A 20,290-nucleotide genomic window follows, 5' to 3' on the forward strand; every position below is an offset into this window, starting at 1 on the left:
CGACCCGAGATGAGGTGAGACCCCCGTGGTAAATCAGGTAAGTTTTGTGGGGGGTAACTTGTATTGTCTTTGCTTGCTCACCTTGCTGTCTTTATCTCCTTAGGTGTCGGAGGGCAGGCGCGAGATGGAGAGAGCGTGATGGAATGCTGAAGTACCGCCAAGCAGGTGAGTTCAGCGCGGCGCCGTAGGAATGCGAAGCGATGCTTCAAAGACTTTCAGCTCCGTGGCGAAATGGATCAGGATTCAGGTAAGGATTAAAGTTAAAACTCCTGTTCTAACCTTTATCCTTCTTTTCTTCTTGTTTCAGGAGTCCCAGGACTGAAGTGGGCGTGGCTGAAGACTGGAGCTGCTGAAAACACGGTGAGCGTTACGCTGCAGCAAGCAGAATAACGCAAAGCACGTGTGGCTGTCCGGGCGTGGTTTAAATAGCCTTGGAAGAAGATCCAGGTAAGTATTCTTCCACAGCCCCACCCAAGTAACAAAATAGTCCCTTCAGTAAAATAGTCCCTCCTAAGCCTCATTTGGCTTGAGTCTTCATGCAGCATGGTCTGCCTCAGGTGAGTATGCAACATGGTCTGCTTCAGGTAAGTTATCAATAATGAGCCTGGCGCCCATGGCGCCAGGACTGACTATCTTTATGAGCCTGGCGCCATAAGCGCCAGGGCTGCACCCAAACAGCCCCTAACTGGGGCTTTTGGGCATGCTCCAAGTGGCATGATGCCTGCTTCCGGGGATGCTGGGCCTGGTCTGGTCTTCCGGGGGCAGGCATCATGACAGATGATGATCTATGTCTCCTCTTCATTTTCTTCGATGACGACGAAGAGTGTCTTGATCTGTTCCTAGATCGAGATCTGAGTGCCTATGGTGATCCGATTCCTTAGAATCAGTCTCTTTCTTGTGTCTTTTTGACGAAACCTTTTTTGAGGCCTCCCTCCCCACCGACAGTTTACCTCTCCTCTCACGAAGAGCTTTTTCGGTCATAGATTGGCAGGACCCGCAGTCGCCGGTTCGGTGACCGGAACCAGAGACAAATCCGGTGGGGATCGGTGATCAACATCTTAGATCCACAATCTGCACGCTTCTTAAACCCAGTTCTGGGTGTCGAAGAGGACGACATTTTCTTGACAGAAAAAAGAAGCGCGCCGTTCGATAGCGAAAAAACGGAACTGAAGTAACGGGCGAGGTTTGAGCTATTTATACCATCGGTGACGTCGACAGAGTACGGAGTACGTCGAGGGACAATCGACGCCACAACCTCGAGCACAGCGCCCTCTGGCGAGAATTTTGTTTTCCAAAGCAACGAAGCTGGAGATAACAAATTATCACAAGATGAGGAATACGTGGGAGGACACAATCCATTCGAAACCTACACTAGGGGCACAGGGTTGTATCCCCACCCATGAGTGCCATAAGGGTATTCCATGGGTCTGTACGCCAAACCAAAAACAGGAAGAGCTGCACTGCCAGGAGTCCCACATGGACTCCTCGGCAGAAAACAATACAGAACACATTTGAAAAAGGACTACAGGACAAGAACAGGGAGGCCCTGTCCCTCCAATGCATTTCCAGCATCACAGTTTCAAATAATTACAGGTAAAACTGGAACACCCAGACAGCGTGAAAGAGGCCTAGGTTTCAAAACATAGCATGCAGTAGTAAGAGCAACTAGGTTTGAGCCACCTAGGCAACGGGACAATTTCCAATATTCAAGCGTGCGTCTCAGGCTGATATTCACAGTAATGTCCCAATGTGGCACAGGCTAGTGTTCAAAGTACAATTTAGAGTGGTACTCCCGGAGGCTAGTTTTCATAATGTGACCTTGAAGTGGCACTCTCTAGATGTGACAATGCACTATTAACAATTATCTCAAGAGTGTGACGCAGGTTAACATTCACAATACTATCCCAATCTAATCTACTTTGCTATGTGGCAGGGCTTCCAGGATAAAGTGATTGCTCTACTCCCCACCCAGGCCACACTTACCTTGAAAGTCGCTGCTGGTTGACGGCTTGCCACTGGCTTCCCTGGCTGACACCTGCAGACACAGACCGGAGACGCCGCTTTAGGAGGCGCACTTTGCCTTGGGGGGCATAGCTGCATGGCCAGGGGACTGCCCTGGGATGGTGTGTTAAGAGGCCCTAATGGGCGGGATGGAGGGTGGAGGTAGCCACAGAATGCCACCGGGTCATACAACACTTAGCACCATAATACCCCAATCACCCCAGTCAGGTCACCGAGCTGCAGTACACCTCTGCACTGAGCTAGGCAAGGCCCCTAGGATAGTTCCTAGCGGGAAATGTACAGATCCCCTACAGTGCTGGCCGAGAGCCAACCTCAGAACGGGCTAAATCACTGCCCCAGAGCAGATATAAACAAGAGAAGCAGATCAACACTAAACATACCTAACGGGCAAAAACGGACCTCTGGAAGATAAGCGGGACTTTTCCACCACACGGGTGAACAAACCCCCTTAAGGCACCACTGGTTCTTTCCCACCATGTCCCCTGAGTCTGCCAAACCCTCCTCTGTATTAGGAGAGTTAACTTATCCCCACACTCTGCGGAGCTACTGATAGTATACAGCCTCTCAGCGTCACCGGGACAGGTGCAGCGATAATTATCTTCCATCTAGTAATTCACTGCCCACGTGTTCGACGGCACACGCAGAGCACGGTGTCCCTTTCTGACTCTTTCCCTTTCCCGCCCGACTTCTAATACGCAGTGCGAGAAGCGACTCCACACTCTCTCGCTCATGAGCGGTGGCGGGCAGGGTGTACACCCGCCAAGTGCTCCTTCAGCTACCCACTCCGGCACACGCTCTCAAGCCCGGGTGAGGGAGAGAGAAATGTCGGTCTAAGCAGGCGGATGGCCTACGGAATGGGGGAGGAAGTCCCTGACACAACTGAGGGCCTGGATGCCTTCTGTGAACGGTCTGGAGCTTCCGTCTCTGCTCGTCTCTCCCGGCTCTCTTCCCTGACGATCCCCTCTGGCTCTTATGTCTTCCCAGGAATTCTCCACTTGTGTCCGCCAGTAGGGGGGCTAGTGCCAGTCCTGAGGTGAAATCACCTCACAGAGAGCTCTGCTCCCCCTGCTGGTGGAACCTACCATGTCTGTTCGGACAAACTCTGCGTGCCAAAACACGCAGCCAGGTGAAACGGACAACGAGAAGGGAAAAACACAAACATGCCCGCCAAAGAAGCGCGACACATAGCCCATGCACACACTGAAAACCACAGGAAATGTGGGTTTAGATATGTTTCCCCAGAATATCTGTAGATGACAGTACATGCCTCTGAGAAATATATGCACGTAACCAGAAGCAATGTTTCTATGAAATGAAATGTTGACTTCAGTAACGAGATGTAAAATGTATAGGCGACTGACAGCGTTAGTGCGCCACTGTGTATAAAAGGGAGATTCCTCTGTTGTAATTGACCTCACTTCATTACTTTCCTTGGGACGTGTTGAACATGAGCCAACACATGCAAAGTAAAAAAAATTTAGTTTGCCATCTATCTCTGTGTCTCTGGTGATCTTATTTTGTATTCATAGGTGTATAATTTGGTCTTTTAGGTGACAGAAATAATCGGTGTAGCTATGCTTTCAATTAAACAGATAAATAAAGCAATTGAAGTAGCTAAGCAATACATTCAGCTGTTAACACAATAACTGACCTAGCAATGCTATAAGTTCAGCGGGTATAGGTGAAATTGATGTAGCGATGCATCAAAACAGGTTACGCTATGAAAAAAGTAGCTCTGCTATTGATTCAACTTTTATCACAGTGCAACGGGTGTAGATGTGCTATGGGTTAAAACGGGTGTCACAGTGCAACCATTTATACATTTTTTCATTTATAAAGCGCACTAGGCCCGAGGGCATCAAGGCGCCGTTACAGATACAGTTACACATACAAAATGCAATCAAAGTGGTCAGGGCCATATTAATGCACCCCACCATATGTAGTTATGCAAATAGGCAAGTTTTTAGTAATTTCCTGAAGACCCAATAAGATTTCTCCGCTCTCAGCGAAGGAGGGAGCGAGTTCCACTGACTTGTTGCAAAGGTTGGGAAGCTAGTGCTGCCAGCTTTAGCACGTCTGTATTTAGATTGCAAAAGGTTATTGCTGTCAGCTGCTCTTCGCGATCTATTGGACAGTTGCTTGACAAGACAATTTTCAGAGTCGGGTATTGGGGGGAGCGGCAGTGTTTGAAAGACATGTGTGTGTGTGATGTGAAGATAATGCGCTCTATGAGAGGGAGCCAGTGGACCTTTTTCCTGGCAGCAGAAATGTGTTAGCGCTGTGGGATATTAAGTGCTCCTCGAACAGCATTGTAACAATGCAATTGGTTAAAACTGGTGGCAAAAACAGGTTTATGGTCTTTCCATCGATGGAAATGCATCGAATGCAATTCCATCGATATTGAATCTTTTACATGTAAATGTGCATTTCCATTGAAACCAGTCCATCGAATATATAAATGGACAAGTTTAGATGGATATGGATTTTAAAAGTAAAAAATAGCATTTCGATGCATTTTGTTGTAACGTTAAAATGTTACATGGAGCTGTCCAGTGCTGAAATCTTCAAAGGATTTTGTCACTGGCCAGCTTCATAACGTTGCATTTTTTTTTAAATGTGTGGGGGTTCCTCCGAAACCCCCCCACTAACCCTAACCCAACTCAAACCCTAAGCCTAACCCTTGCCCTACCCGTTTTACCCTCACCCTAATTCTAACCCTTGCCTACCTCCAACCCTAAATCTAACCCTTGTCCTTAGACTAACCTTATCCGTAACCCTTGCCCCAAGCATAACCCTTGCCCTAACCCTTGCCCTACCCCATACCCTAACCCTAATTTTAAATTAAAGAAATCCATCGAATTTCCATTGAATTTTATTCAATGAAAATACATTTAGATGGAAAGTATTTTCGTTGAATAAAATTTGATGGAAAGGTCTTAGATGCCTTGGATTTCGATGAAAAGTCCAGATACCCAAAAACGTAACTGATACAATATAGCAGTGGAATAAACCTTTGTCAGTTTTTGGTGTTTAGTAGGCCAAAAGGTCAAGCAAATAAGTGAGGATGCTCTTACCCAAATGGTGTAGAATCTGCGGTAGGAGAGGTGTCAGGGGCTGGGTTGCTAAGCAAGCAGTCTTACCCTCCGCTGGCTGTTCAGTGTACCATCAGCACGAATCCCAGGTCAGGGTGGGCTGATAGGGAACGAGGCAGGAAATGGAAGGAGGGTGCAAAAAGGAACATACACTAGCAGACTAGAGCAAAAAGGAAAAAGTACTAAAACCACGGACCATCATAGGGCATTTTGGCATAAAATTCATATGGCACTATAAAAGGTAAGATAAATTCCACTGGCTAATACAATCCTCAAATACCTTCAGGAACCATTGGAGAACTGGTTTATGCACCAATTTAAGACACTTTCTTTAAGTTCTGGCATAAAAGGCAGTGGATCCAAATTGAAAATAAAGGCCAACACAAAAAACAAAAAAAACATATGAAGAGGAAGGAACAATAGAAAGATGTTCAACACATGCAATAGAGAGCAAAAAACAAAGGGCCTAAACAAATATTTTAAAAAAGGCTGCAAAAAGAAGGAAAAGGCCCTGCAAAGGAGGTCTCCAAAAAGAAACTAGACAGGACAAAACAAACCAGGTACTTAAAAAAAAGGCAGAAAAGAAAAAGAAGCCATAAGCCCTTGGGTGAAGCTGCAGTAACTCGCAGCCATTAATCTCTATGTCACACGAATGGAACACAATGTCAAAGGCAGATGCCATTTCGTAGGGTGACGCTAGCGGAAAGCCACAGAATACAAGCCACACAGATGGAAAAGACAGACTGACCTCTCAACTCAGACAGATGTGTTGAAGCAATTTCGATCAAGGAAGACAGACATTCAATGAAAAAAGTCCAAGAGCAGAGAGAAAGTCAAAGCTTGCGTGATAGAGATAACAAAGACTGCTAAACTGCCATACAACGAAGCCTAGAACCTGAGAAAACTACTTTCTGTCTTAGTCTGTGAAAGTGTCAAGAAAGCTCCATAATGGAGGGGGCGAGCCATTTATCAGAAACAAGAGAATTATGAATGTACAGCTAAAGGAATTGCAATGTGGTCCCATACAGCTGCATAGTTGCTATTGTGATCCATTCCAACCTGTAGGGGCTTATATCCAGTCCTGGGATTTTTTCTCTGCATTCTCAGACTTGTAGTCTAAGTTTCATAATGGGAAAATCAGAACAAAAAGTCCAAATGTTAGCGAAAAAACATGACTGGATAAAAACCTACATAATGGAATCGATTATGTTGGCAACAAAGTAATCTGCCAATGAGTGAGGGGAAAATTGCCTGCCAAAGTTACAATTAAGGTTTACAGTTGTATCAACATAACATCCTCATAATCCAAAAAGACCGTAACCACACCACAATTTTTGAAATTGGTCAGACGCAGACAGCAGCTGTTATGCAGTCGTTTTCATTTGTTTCATGTTTGAACAGTACACACTGCAAGCCTATATTACCCGATATGTTGGATTGTTCCGCAAATTTAGTGTTTTTGGGAATGGGAGAGTAAAGACTCAAGTGTTATGAGCAAACCGGTGTTATACTCCATAATATTTTATTTAGCTACATTTTTTTCTGAGTACTCATGTAAATTGTCTCATAACGATTCATGTGCCTGTGTATTTACTGACAGGTCATTCATATCATTGCATTGTTAATATACATTGCTTGTATTTTACTGCATTCCATACACCCGCCATGTGACTTGTTACGTAATTATGCATTTACAGGGCTTAGGAATTAGTATTTTGTGCTATTCCAATTGCCAGTTCACCAAGAGCTCTCCTGGTACACCCCTTTTGGGATATGGCACCTGTTTCGTTATTGGTTGAGCTAAATACATGGGTCGCCGCTCCTCCCTCCCACCCCCCAATCCTCAAAACACCAATCCCGGGGAAAGACGGCAGGGTACCAGCAGACATTTTTGAGAAATAGGTCACTGGCTAACCCGTTAAATGCTATTGGCTATTATCTACACAAAATACTGTGAAATATTAAAAATACCAATTCCCACACAAAACATCAAAACATTTGTCAACAATATAAGTGTCTTGAAAATAAATAATTAAGGAAGGCTGCAGGATAAATCATACACGTGTTGGAAAGATTACATTTCATCAGGGTAAAACATAATTCTAATCAAATTTGTATTTTTTGGTTGAGCCAAGATTCGCAAAGTAAAAACAAAGAATAAAATATGTGAAGCCTTCAAGCCAAAGGTTTCGTCCAGCATTCCCTTTCATTGCCTAGAATAACAACTGTGCTTTCATTACCTTTGCCACGTCCTCGACAGGATCCATAATTCCATGGGGGAACTGAGGAGCTGAGCAGACTATCATTGCTGTATTCTTAGAAATTGCTCTTTTTAATGCCTGTAAATTGATAAAAATGACTCATGTGCAAATATGTAAAATAAAACGGTGCAAACATGAACAAAAAAAGTAACAGTTTTAAACATGATTTTCAATTATATATTTATTTTAACAAATTCTGTCCAAACTGGCTAAATCTTGTTTTGCAATTGATTTTACTTGATGTTAAAACATTTATTTCCACCAGAAACTGAAGCAAACGTAATTAACTGGAATTTGCAGGGAAGATACATAATCAAATATATCTTTTACATTGTTCAATGAAAAACAAACGAGACTGAGTGATGCTCTAAACTATAGATACTTATTGGACAGTGAAAAACACTGCTATACACCAAACTTTATTATGAAAAATGTTTCCATCAAAGTTTAAAGCAACTGACATTATCCTAAATACTGGCAACTTAAAAAAAAATCATTAAGATTAAAAAATCCCCATGTTTGATTATCAAAAGTACAAAATTATGTGGATCACAATAAAACTGTCCCATAAACATTTGATCGGAATGAAATATTCTCTGGATGAGGAATGATAGCTCAGCGGCAATGCATTTGTCTTGGAAGCAAGACAACGCAGAACACAGGTTTGAATCCCGATCCCACGCTTAGAAACCACTTGCTGGTATTAAACGCATTATAAAAGAACAATATAGATAACGAATAAAGGTATGCAGGCTTATACTGAGTAAAAGCCAGGTTTCGGAATGAGGGCACAATTGTGTGCTGCTATATCTGCAAATAAGCAGGACAGAAAAAAATACAATTTATCAAATCTTCTCTAATATCAGTATATAACAGATGGCATTATTGGAAGAGGAGTTACACCATCCAGCAGTAACTGTTCTCCACTGAATCAAATTTGGCCTCTCTCTTGTGATTAAAACATACTCGCATATATATTTTGTCCAGGTTGAATCATTTTGCAGAACATTTACACTAGCATTACATGATAATGGTTAGAGGGCTTTATTAATTACGCTAGCTTCTCTTTCCGTAGCAAAGTAATCTGACAGGCAAGCTTTGATACAGTCGCCAAGCACTTTAAATTGTTAAGATTTGTAAAGCATGTTCCTTGGTTAACTTTGTCCAGCTGTTTAACAAAGTAGCCACGGAATACATAAGCTTATTACATCCAGAAGTCAAAAAGTGGGTTAGAAGCACTTGGGGCACTGTTAGTGGCATAACTCTGCATAGAGCTGAGATAGGTTGATAGCAACTGCCGGATGCACCCCGGCTTAGTGGCAGAACTGTACAAAATCATCCTCATAATATATATGCCTTGATTTGTGTGAAACTATTTAGCCATATCCATGTAACCGGTGGACAGACCGTCCATTGATAGGACTTGTACAAGATGATGGAGGACACGGGGGCGGGGGGATGGTGGGAGGGGGGCATGACATTTTAAGTTACTCACCCTAGTGACTAACGTACTGTTAGTCCGTAGTCCCCTTTCCTCCATCTTGCATGGGCGTCCCTTCCTCAGGAAGGGAGACAACCTTTTTCACAGGAAAAAATCTTCTTCACCTTTCAATTTAGAGGCGCGCGGGGGTGCTGCCCTGGGAGCATGCACTACCCTGACTCCGTCCACCAGTGCCACTTCTCAGTCCTCACTGACGCGTCGACAATATTTAACATTGCCTAATGACACCAGTATTATTAGGGAGGAGGATGGTGCGACGTATTGAGGAAAGGGGACTACTTTAGTCACTATGGTGAATTACTTCTAATTACTCTTACATCCCGTCGCCTTTCCTCCATACTGCATGGGAGATTACAACCGAATGTAGCCCTAGGGTGGAGGGAAGACCCTCCTTAAGCAAAACCGTTTCTTAAAATCGCCTCCCCCAAGGCAAGTCTGACTTAGAGCTGGCGTCCAAACAGTAAAGCTTACAGAGAGCTGAAGGGGTGGCCCAGGTGGCCACTCTGCTTGTGACTTGCCACAGAACCTACTGATGTAATGCGATGGCCGTGGCTCTGACAGTGTGAGCATGCATGTTTGCTGGCAGAGGCTGGTGCTGACCCTCATAGGCCTCTGTGATGGCTGCAACCATCCACCGTGCAATAGAAGCCTTGGATGCTTGACAACTGGTCTAGAGCCCACCCCCTAAGGTGACAAAGTGTGTCTGACTTGCGGAAGCCCTTGGTCCTGTCCAGATAGAATTTCAGAGCGCATCTGACATCCAGACAGTGCAAGACTCTCTGAGCCTCGTCCTTGGGGTCAGCGAAGAACGTAGGTAAGACCATGTCCTCGTTTAGAGGGAAAGCAGAGGTTACCTTAGGTAGACACGCCGGTTGAGTCTGCAGGACCACCTTATCCCTATGATATAGGGTTCTGAGGCCACCAGAGCCTGGATCTCGCTGACTCTGCGAGTGGAGGTGTGGCCCACCAACAAAGCTGTCTTAATGGTGACCAGTCTGATGTCCATGGACACCATTGGCTCAAAGGTTTTGTGCAACAAGGCACCCAACACCACATTGAGATCTGCCATGAAGCCTGGAAACCAAACCAAAACGTTGTTCTCTGCAGTAAGAAACATATAAATCTTACTTATTGCCTTATTTCAAATGCATTACACTAGTGGCTCAAGTTAATGACAACAGGGCTGGGATTACGCTGAGAGTGTATATACGCCAAGCCTGGTTAAAACTAAAATTACATAGTTGTATGAATCCGGGAAATGGGCAATCCACTCTGTCTTGAACATGAGTTTTGGATCAATTATCAAGATTACATGCTTGGGGCAGAAACTTATCAGTCCCCAAAAATATTTGGAGTTGGGTTGCTCAGAAGCAATAATAGGTTCCTCCCAGAACAGGATATTGAATTTCTCTTTACGCATTGCAATTGCTGTCTTGCAAATGGCATGGCCCTTTACTACCTCTGCTTCATTAATGTGTGGAGATTTTAAGAGATGTGACAGCTTGTTCCTACCAGAATAAGAGCTTTCATAATGCTAGCCATTTTTTAAAATTGGGATTTCTGCTCTGTCTGTATTTTAAAAAAACATGAAGACAGTTCACCAATCTTACTTCAATAACTCTTCCCCACCCCTTCAGCCCCCACCGAACTATTAAAAACAAGAAACAAACTATTTAATAAATGTTTCAATGGCAAGAACAACAAGTAAGAAGAGTTTGTATCTATTAATCTGACATCGAGCATCAATGAAGATTTTACAAAAGTCACCAGGCCACCTGCAGGTCTCCCTCTTAGTTTTTCCTTGAAGTCATAATTTGAAATGAGAACCACCCAGATTAAAATCATGCCTGCGAGGTGGAAGGATGCAGGTGTTTGCAGCCGGTGGGTGTTCGAAGTCACAGGGTGACTAAACTCTGCAGCCTTTAAGCAGTACAGCATTGCCAAGACCGAGGGGGATGTCACATTTGCGGGGTTCTAAATTGAGAGGACCTCAGAGAGATTTAGCCTCAGCTTGTAGCCTAGAAGAGCCTGGTTAGCTTGGCACCAGGAGCATTGGCTTTCCAGGGCATCTAATGCTGAACAAACACACAAATGTAACTCTTGGCATATAGGACAATCTATAAATTCATGTCAAAGCAAATCTAGACAACACCACAAACCGGACAAGCAGAAAAAGGAGAACGACAGGAGGACAGAGAGAAGAGGCAGACCATTAGGAAGGCTGCTGAAACTGACAGCTGGAAGAAGACACCAGAGGAGATTGCATCTGGGTGGAGCTAAACATTTCCAGGAAGGCCTCAAAGCTAACTGGGTCCTGTGTTGGAGAGCGGAAGGCCCTCTGAGAGTGGTGTGACCAGACCCCTGCCCTATCTTTCTACAGTGTCCTTAGATGCAGCGGGCTTTCCTGAACCTTAAACCGAGGCTTGCTATCTCGAGAAGCAGCAACACTGCAGGATCAAGCATCACTGTTGCTACCAGAGTAGAGTGATCTCTGCCTGAACAAGGTATGCCCTGACTGGCTCCATGAATGAATTGTCTATAATATTTGAAATATTACCCCAGCGAGCTTTCAAATTGTCTCATCGTACTAGGATTGCTCCTCCCCACCCCCCTCCCAATGCTGCCTGCTTCATGTGCAGCTTTCTGCAAAGTTACATCTTTGTTCTGTGTGCTGGCCAAGACTGGATGAGCAATCTGTCCGAGCCCTCGTGTACTTCCGACATGGCCGACACATTACTACTGCCGAAGTGAGCCCCCCACAGCCAAGCTGCCCGATTGGTGTGACCATCCTAGAAAGAACCAACCATGGGTGCTGGCAGGCAGTAGCCAGCCCACACCCAAAGGCCCTCCCCAAGGGCCCTGTCTGCTTGCTGTCTAGGCGGGGTGTCTGGGAGTCCCTCCTGCATCTCTGACTATTTGAATGGTGATGGCGCTTCTGGACTTTTCTGGTGAAACTGAACCTAACGTGACTCCTCACTTCTCCATGGGTTAGTCAGCCCTACCTACTATTGCCTCCTACCACTGACTCAAGAAACCCACTGCTGACCCCTCCTGCCCGGCGAACTATTGCCCGATCTCCATAACTGCTTTCCTGGGCAAACTCCTGGAAAAGATGGCCATCTCCCAGCTCAACCTCCACACTGTTGGTTGACTCCATGACCATCAGTCTGGCTTCAGAGCAGCCAGAAGCACAGAAACTGCTCTTCTGAACATATATGAAGGCCTGCTCTCCAACCTTGATTCTAATCTCCTCTCTGTCCTCAACCTACTCGATCGCTCTTCTGCCTTTGACATGGTCAACCATGCCATCTTGCTCAACTGCCTCTGTGATAACCTATCACTGATCAGTCCGTGGCCTGGCTGACCTCTTTCCTCTGCAACAGACCCTCCCATGTCCAACTTGGGTCATTCCTTTCCTCTATCTCACTCTCCACTTGTGGTGTTCCTCAGGGGTCTCTCCTTGGCTTTTCAACCAATACCTGGCACCCTTGCCCACCGCATTGCTGCTCTCTGCTTCAACTTTTAGTATTGCGCTGATAATACTCAGCTCGTTTTCCGGCTGCCCTCTGCCACACCCTCTAATCTCTGACTGTCTGCAATCCAGGAGCTGTGTGCAGCCAACAACCTCTGCCTTAATGGCAGTAAGACAGAGATCCTCCACATTGGCACTCCTGCACCTTCCTTTCCTGTTACTCTCTGGCTGGCCTCCCTTGGCACTCTTCCTGCTCTCACCTGTGAGGCTAAGAACCTCTGGGTCATCTTCGACTCCATGCTCTCCTTTTCGCCACACATCTATGACGTCTATAAGAAGTCAAACTACCAACTGCACCTCCTCAGAAGTATTCTTCCTTTTCTCTCCTTCACCCAGAAGCCCACTGTCTCCCGAGCTCTGGTTTTATTTAGGCTGGACTACTGCAACAGCCTCTTTCTAAATCGGCCCGCTACTACTCTCCACCCTCTGCAACTCATCCAGAACCGGACGGCAAGACTTGTCCTTGGACTCAAGCCCTTGGATCGTATCTCTAAAGCCCTGAAACCTCTCCATTTGCTCCCAGCAGCTGCAAGGATTACGTTCAAGAACTTCTGCATTGTCCACAAGGCCTTCTGGGGCATGGGTCCACAATACCTTCAACTCTCCCTTCGGAAATACCTTCCTACTCGAGCTATTCACTTCACCAACTCCCTCAGGATCAGTCGCTTCTCCAAGCAACAAGTTGGTGGTAGATCTCTTTTCCCGGCAGGAGCCTCCCTCTGGAACAACCTCCCTGCGTCTCTGAAACTTGAGGAGAATCATTTTTGGTTCCGGAAGCACCTCAAGACCTTCCTCTTTGCTTCTGCCTTCTCTTTCTCTCTCCTGCTGAACTATTTTTTATTTAAAATGTTTTAGTTTAAAAATAAACTTCATTTCTAAACATTTAGCGAATTACATATTCTTATTAAACAATATTAGAACAGGTTCAAATTACATGTATCCTATGGCTTTAAGTCTTCTTTTATGGTGTTACACAAAATTGGATGATTGTACATAACAATTTCTTGTTATTGCCCAACAGGATCTGGTCCCATCGGTCTTTTGCGTCTAACTGCATCATGAATCTCAAATACATTTCTCTGTGGGAATTTCTTTTGTCCGTCGATTCCTTGCATTCCATTATTACATGGAAAAGGGATTCAATATGTTCTAGATCCTTGCAAAACGCCTGCGCAGTTGGTATTTGCTTAGTTTTGGCCAACCATTCATGCGTTGGCATCAAATTGAGACGTAGTCGCATAAATAGATTGCGTATGTCTTTATATGGAAACAGTTTCAGATAATTCGGAAGATGGTTAACCGACCTGGTTTCTGAGTCACAGTTAAGACGTTGAATCAACATTTCGATTGAAATGTCAGACTTCTCAAGTTGATGCTCAAGTTGATACTCTGCTCTGCTGAACTCTGTATCTGCACTAGGTACCTTGCCCTCTCTGATTTCAGGCCCGGATCACTGCCCACCCAGCTGCATACCTGCACTGCCCCCTGGCAACCCTTGCACTTGGGACTGTATCTGCAACCCCACAGTCCTCTTACTGGCATTTATTAGATATCCGTTGTCTGCGCTTAATTCTTGCACTTGCCACCTGCTGCCTGCACTACCTGTTTTGATCATGTGTTGAGCACTTTACACTCCTCCCTTGCAGTAGCGCGTTCTCAGGGTCACTGGGCCTAGTAAGATCTTTTTTTTCTGCCATGTACCCCTCCCCTGCCTCGTTGCGCCCTGAAACACTTGTGTATGGGCGCGCTATAAATAAAATCTTATCATATATCATATCATTTAAAGCATAAGGGGTCCTAAATAATGGACACAAGGCCAGGTTTATACTTTATGTGGAAGTTAGACTCGTGGAATGTTATTTGTTAGCTCCTTGTTCCTCCATGATAGCTCCTGGTCACTGGTTAATGCTGAACACCGAGGGGTCAGAAATGAGAAGCGGGCACAAAGCGGTAATATTTTCAACATCAGACATCTTTATTAAAGAAAAGAGGTTGTATAAAGGCCTCTCTGTCCCTATCCGAACAAGAGTTTCACTGCCTAGGAAACAAATTAAATATCAGTCTGTGTCTTGTCAACACAATTATAACTGTCCTTGTGTCCAAAACATACCTGACCTGCGCAATACAATGCACAACTAAAAAGGAAAAAGTATACCTGACCCGTGTTTACTCAAAATGTTCGAAGTTGAAAATGGATAAGTAGCTAACAAAAGGGGGCGTGGCTATCCGCCATGCAGTAATGTCGGCTTCCTGAAGAGCTCCCGCAAAATCCTGGAAAACATACCCACAACTGTCTCGATTTCCTGCCCAACTACAAAAATCTGGTGTCTGAAGCAGTGAGGCCCCAAACCACGCACACGCTGCGGTGTGATCCGGGAAGCCAACGGAGAACAGAGCCTCGAGAGATCCGAGGCAAAATTCAACATGGTAGCCGCAAAGCCCCAGCGAGCGATGTGCGGCATATGACGCTGACACCCAGAGGCAAGGGGGAGAAGTGCCAGCGCACAGCCGGATAATTCCACAGCTCCTAACTAGAGCAAGTGAGCACTGGAACTGGAGTGCGGAATAGCACTCAGGTAGGAAGCAGATGCCAAAAGGGTGGGCGTCACAACCATACATTAAGGCCGGACTGCCAGCCGAGGCGGCGTGGTAGGCCCTACTGAGAGCGAGCAGATTGCTCAAATGCCTCCCCCCCTCTGGAACCTGAGGGGGCTGCTGGTGATCACCTGTGCCTGGGCCCCAGAGACAATCAGTGACCTAGGCAGGCTGACGCTCTGATCCTGCGGACTGAGAAGGAGAGCTAAGGAGCATACACCGCTGGAGCCTTGCGCAACCCCGAGAAAACCTGCACCGCTCTGGCAAGTGCATGACAGACCATAAGGCAACTAAAAGGCTTGAACAGGGTACCACCAGAGAAGGGGGCAGCACGGGAAGGTGAAATGGGGCAGTGGGGCAACTACACTGCATGGTTGCGCCCTGTCTGGAGGCCAGAAGGAGAACCTGGGTGCACTGACACACTTGGAGGGGCTGCTGCGTTGCGAGAAAGCCTGAAGGGCAGCACCCTGACGAAATCGCCCAACGCCACCCGAACCGAGGTTAGCACCCTGAAAAAATGAGCCGCCAAGTGACCAGGAGAACAGTGACAAAGGGCAAGATGCATGCCAGCGTCCGCCACCACGGTAAGGTCAGGGAAGACACCCCCACCAAACACAAGCACTGGTCAACTGTGATAACATTACCGACCAGGCGCAACACAGAGCCCAGAGGCCCTAAAGGGAAGGCCCGGCAAACTGTAATGGAAGCCTACGCGAGCAAGGGAGGAGATGGTACCAGACAGCCTGGTAACCAAGGGGACATGGCTACTACACCACAGGTGACAACAGGAAGAGGGGCCTATCTTGGCAGCAATAGCAGCTCTGCAGATGACACTAGAGCACAAAATGGATGCAGTCATGGTGGATGTCGGCCGGCTGCGCCAAGATGTGCGTGCACTGGCGGACCGCCTGGGCACAGCAGAAATAAGAGTACAGGACAACAGTGCCAGCATCATTACCACCTAAACCGAGGTTGCCGATTGCTTGCATGAATGAAAATCCTGGAACACAGAGCGGCAGACACAGAGGGAAGGGCACAAAGAAACGTCGTCAGGATACTTGGTCTCCCGGAAGGGAAGAGGGCAGAGATCCCACATCCTATGTAGAGAATGTGATTCTGCAGGAGGTCGGCCCGGGTACCATCATGCAAGGATTAACCGTAGAAGGAGCCCACAGGTCACTAGCGAAAACATACTCACCGGGCGCAACCTCAAGACCGATAATTACAAGGATCATGAACTGATCCCAGAATCTGCAGCAAGAAGAAAAGCGATATCTGTGCTCTGGCTGGCCTGCAGAGTACTCCTGGCCTGATCCACATATGGCCAGTTAACCAGTGGTAAGCCCATTTCTGATCAGAAGCAGTGCACTTCACTGAGGCCATTTAATTTCATAATCGCATCCGTGATGAAACAGATCACAAGCAAATTTACCTGAATTTACTTTTCCACTTACTTTTTACAAAATATGAATCTGAATTGTGTACTACTTTAACTGCAGCTTCATGGCCCTGTTTAGATGGCCGCCCTCACTATAGTCCTCTTGCTGCTCTATGTGGCCTGAGCCTGCTCCCCTCCCACTGGCTGGCTAAGGCCTATTTCAGCCAATCACAGGCAATGAGAGACAGGAGCTGGCCCTTGTAATCCAAGGCCTGCATCGTGGCCCCGTCTGTTCCTGTCAGTGCCTGGCCATGTTCCGGGCCCCTCTTCCAGATATCCTCAGTGAAAATGCTTCTTCATAATATTTTTACATTCACCGCTTCTCCTAACCGCATCTCCCCTTCCGGTGCCATCACGCGAGTACTGCTACTCAGGGGCTTCCTCAGCTCCAGTGAAGTCATTTCCTCTGTGTGATGCTGGAAATGCATCGGAGGGACAGGGGCCCCGTATCCTTGTCCTTTATTGCTTTTTTATCCTGTGTTCTGTCCTGTTTTCCGTGCAGGAGTTCACGTGGGACTCCTGGTGGTGCGGCTCTTCCTGTATTTGGTTTGGTGAACAGACCCTTGGGATACCCTTATGGCACCCATGGGTGGGAGTACGACCCTGTACTCCTAGGGTATGTTTCTGGGCATCTGTGTGTGGCCCACAGAGCAGGGTACCGGCTGGTGGCAGCTCTGTGCTGAATTGACAGGTGCCCTGCGCATCCTCCATTTTGGGATGTCCAGGCCCTGTCATCGGAATCAGTGGATTCCTGATGGAAACAAAATGGCCCCTGTGGCCTCTTGCTTTCTATCGCAGGTTACCTTACTTTTTCCAAAGTCCTGGGAAACCCTGACTCTGTCCCTTCCCCCTGACTGGCTGTTGGGTGGAAGTTCCATATATGGTGTTGTGGGGAAGTCTAGGCCAGACTGGCTGGAGCCTTTCCAATGACTATGTTGTGGGTACGCCCGTGGGGTGGGACATGGGTGAATGAGTATGTGACAAATACACATTCTGTTTTATGGGTGTCTAGTATCTGGTGTTTGACACAATGACTGAGACAGCCCTGCCTGAATCTGGTATGAATGCAGTGTGTAGTGCTGAATGGTAGAGTGCTTGTCCGAATCCACATTCTGTGATGCGAGTGTCTGGATGGGGAAGAATGGCCTGAATGCACTGTGCGCCTGATTGGCTGCCTGAATGCCCTTCTGAGTGATTGGTTGCCTGAGTGTGACCCAGCAGAGTGAATGGGAGATCAACAGTATATCTGGGGGCCTCTCACTGCTAGAAATTGTTCAGAAGCGGAAATTGAATTGAAACTGATGCTTAACTTTGAATCCCACTGGAAGAAGAACTGCTGCTGCTGTCCTTCACTAATCTTAAAGCTGCTGTGCCTTCAAGGAACTGATCCAAGAGATAACCTGGCTAGGAGACCTCTTCCCGAGCTACGAGGGACCATCGTGCACCACCTGATCTTTGCCAAAGCTCCCTGGTAGACAGACCTACGAAAGGCTGCTGATGGGAGAAGTTGGCCGCCGAGAACGAGGAGAAGCACCAGACAGCGGTCCACCGTCGCCAACCGGAGCCGCACTGCTCCCTTTGCCTAAGAACATTTTGATCCAAGGACTCCTTTGCTCATCACCGTCTAACGCTTTCGTCGTGCCGGAGAAAGTCCAGGCCGCCGATGACCGAGGAGAATCCGCTGGTGGGTTTTCCACCGCCCGAAGACCTCCGAGATGCCTACGAAGCTGCTGAAGCCAGCTGTGGTCCTGTCCTGTTCACAGACGCCAGATGCCGACGACCCGACACCCTTGCTGGGCCCAAGTTTTTCATTGACTCTTTGTGGCAACAAACACTCTTCAAGGTGCACCGCACGCCTCAGCTTGCAGGACGTTTTCAACCGATCGTCAACAAGCACCACAAGAACCGAAGATGCTGCCGCAATGACAGTTTTCACAACTTTTTCCTCGTGGGATCCCAACGATCTGTGGCTCCTGCCTTAAAGGGACCCGACAATGAACTCTGCTATTCCTGGTACATTGGGGTTGTAGAAGTATTTAGAAGGAAAGAAGACTCTTGTGAACAATATATGGACTGGGCTTCTTTATTTACAGGTTGCCCAGGTGGGGGGGTTCCTCATACGGAACTGTGTCTAGGTAACGGGGCCAGTATTCTGGCAATTGTTCAAACCAACTGTTTTCCTACTATGCCTATTGTTGGTTATCTTTATTACTTGATTTGTGTGACATTTTAACCAAGTCCAGTTGAGGCACTTTAATGAAATCTGATACTAATTGTGGTGCCACGTAGAACTGTATATATTTTCCATTGTAGATTAACCGAGCACAAAGTGAGTTATTGTGATTGTGTATATAAACTTGAACCTTGATTACATAAAGACTGTTTTCACTAATACACTGTGTGGACCTTCCTTTGTGGGTGCTTGGGGACAGCACTGTACTGCCTGCATCACGTCCTAAGGGCCTCGATGCTTGCCACGTTTTACCAATATAGAGCATCTTGGCTGGGGTCTTCTGTGCCTCTCCTCCACCATATAGAGAGCAGGAGTACAGACACCCTCCTCCAGTCTTTACACTCTGCACCCTCAAGTCCTCCACATTGCTCATGCCACTTGCTCCACAGTGACTGACTTCTGCCTCACTCACTGCGACTCATTCTCACGGACCCATACTGCTCTTCCTGTCCCGACTATCTGCTTTTGTGAATTTCGTTTTTAGCTGTGCCTCTTTCCTGCATTGAAACTGCCTGTTTGTGTGAATTTCGTAAACTGTTCCTCCTTCCTACTTGTTCGATTCTACATCGAATATCTATTTGGCGGACTGTGACAAGAGAATCTGTTTCAGAACTGTGTGTTGCAGCATACTCAACCCCACCTCACCTCACACTTTCTCTCTACCTCTTTCTTTCCTCGCTTCGAGATGGCACTATCCATCTCCTGTATCTTCTCCAACTGCTACATCGTCACCTATCCTCCCCTCTATCACTAAATCTGGATGAAAAAAGCATTAAAAAAAAAGACTTCCTTGCTGCAAACCCAGGCCTACCAATTGCAGACCCCTATGTCAGTGCATCCTCAAGAGAAATCTTCAGTGACATCTTTTCCGTCCTATCTCCCGACCTATGGCCCTCTCACCTCACTGCCACTCTCCCACCTTACACTTCAACTTCCATTAATGGTGGCACAAAGTGGGAATTCCTCCTTGCGGGCTTCTTCTCATCTCACTGCTGTATCAATGTTCACATCATGGGCCCAGTCCTGGTTCACGGCCCTCAGGCTAACCTACCCCTATTTGACCGGATCCTGCATTCTCTGATCAATTTCCTTCCTTCCCCTGCCTCTCCCCATTCTTCCCCCTTCTACTCAACATCTCCAGATGGATGCCCCTAGCCCTGTCAATTGTTCTCAAAAATCTTTCAAAGGCACTGATTGTCTCCATCTGGCAACCCTCAACACTCGTTGAGCCATCAAACACTCAGCTGACATTTGCCTTCTTGAAGACACTGACCTGTACATACTTGCACTCACTGAAACCTGGTTCAAAGCCAGCTCAGTTCCATCCTTTGGCTCACTTCTCCCCGACGGCTTTAAGATCACCTCTAAACCTCGACCCTACTGTGCTGGCGGTGGAGTTGCCTTAATCTTCCCAGAATGGATTCCCTCCACCATCCTACCGACTCAGCACTACTCGTCCTTTGAGAGCCTAGTGTGCCAATTGGTCTTCTCTCCTTCTTCCACATTTACTATTGCTACCATCATATCGCCCCCTGGCACTTCTCTTTTCCTCTCCGAGTGGGCAGACTTCTGTTCCTCCCTACTCTCTACCACCTCCAACCTGCTATTACTACGGG

At 46.7% G+C, this 20,290-nt stretch overlaps 1 protein-coding gene across 1 annotated transcript in view; it reads right to left on the reverse strand.

The window, feature by feature from the left end:
• Positions 1–20,290, reverse strand: part of SGPL1 (sphingosine-1-phosphate lyase 1) — a 744,463-nt gene that overhangs the window by 383,043 nt on the left and 341,130 nt on the right. The window contains exon 9 of the mRNA XM_069610737.1: positions 7,355–7,453. Coding sequence (XP_069466838.1) covers positions 7,355–7,453 — 99 coding nt within the window. The remainder of the gene's footprint in view (positions 1–7,354; positions 7,454–20,290) is intronic.

Source organism: Ambystoma mexicanum, chromosome 8 (genome assembly GCF_040938575.1).
Source record: "Ambystoma mexicanum isolate Mex_15411 chromosome 8, UKY_AmexF1_1, whole genome shotgun sequence".
Classification (NCBI taxonomy): domain Eukaryota; kingdom Metazoa; phylum Chordata; class Amphibia; order Caudata; family Ambystomatidae; genus Ambystoma; species Ambystoma mexicanum.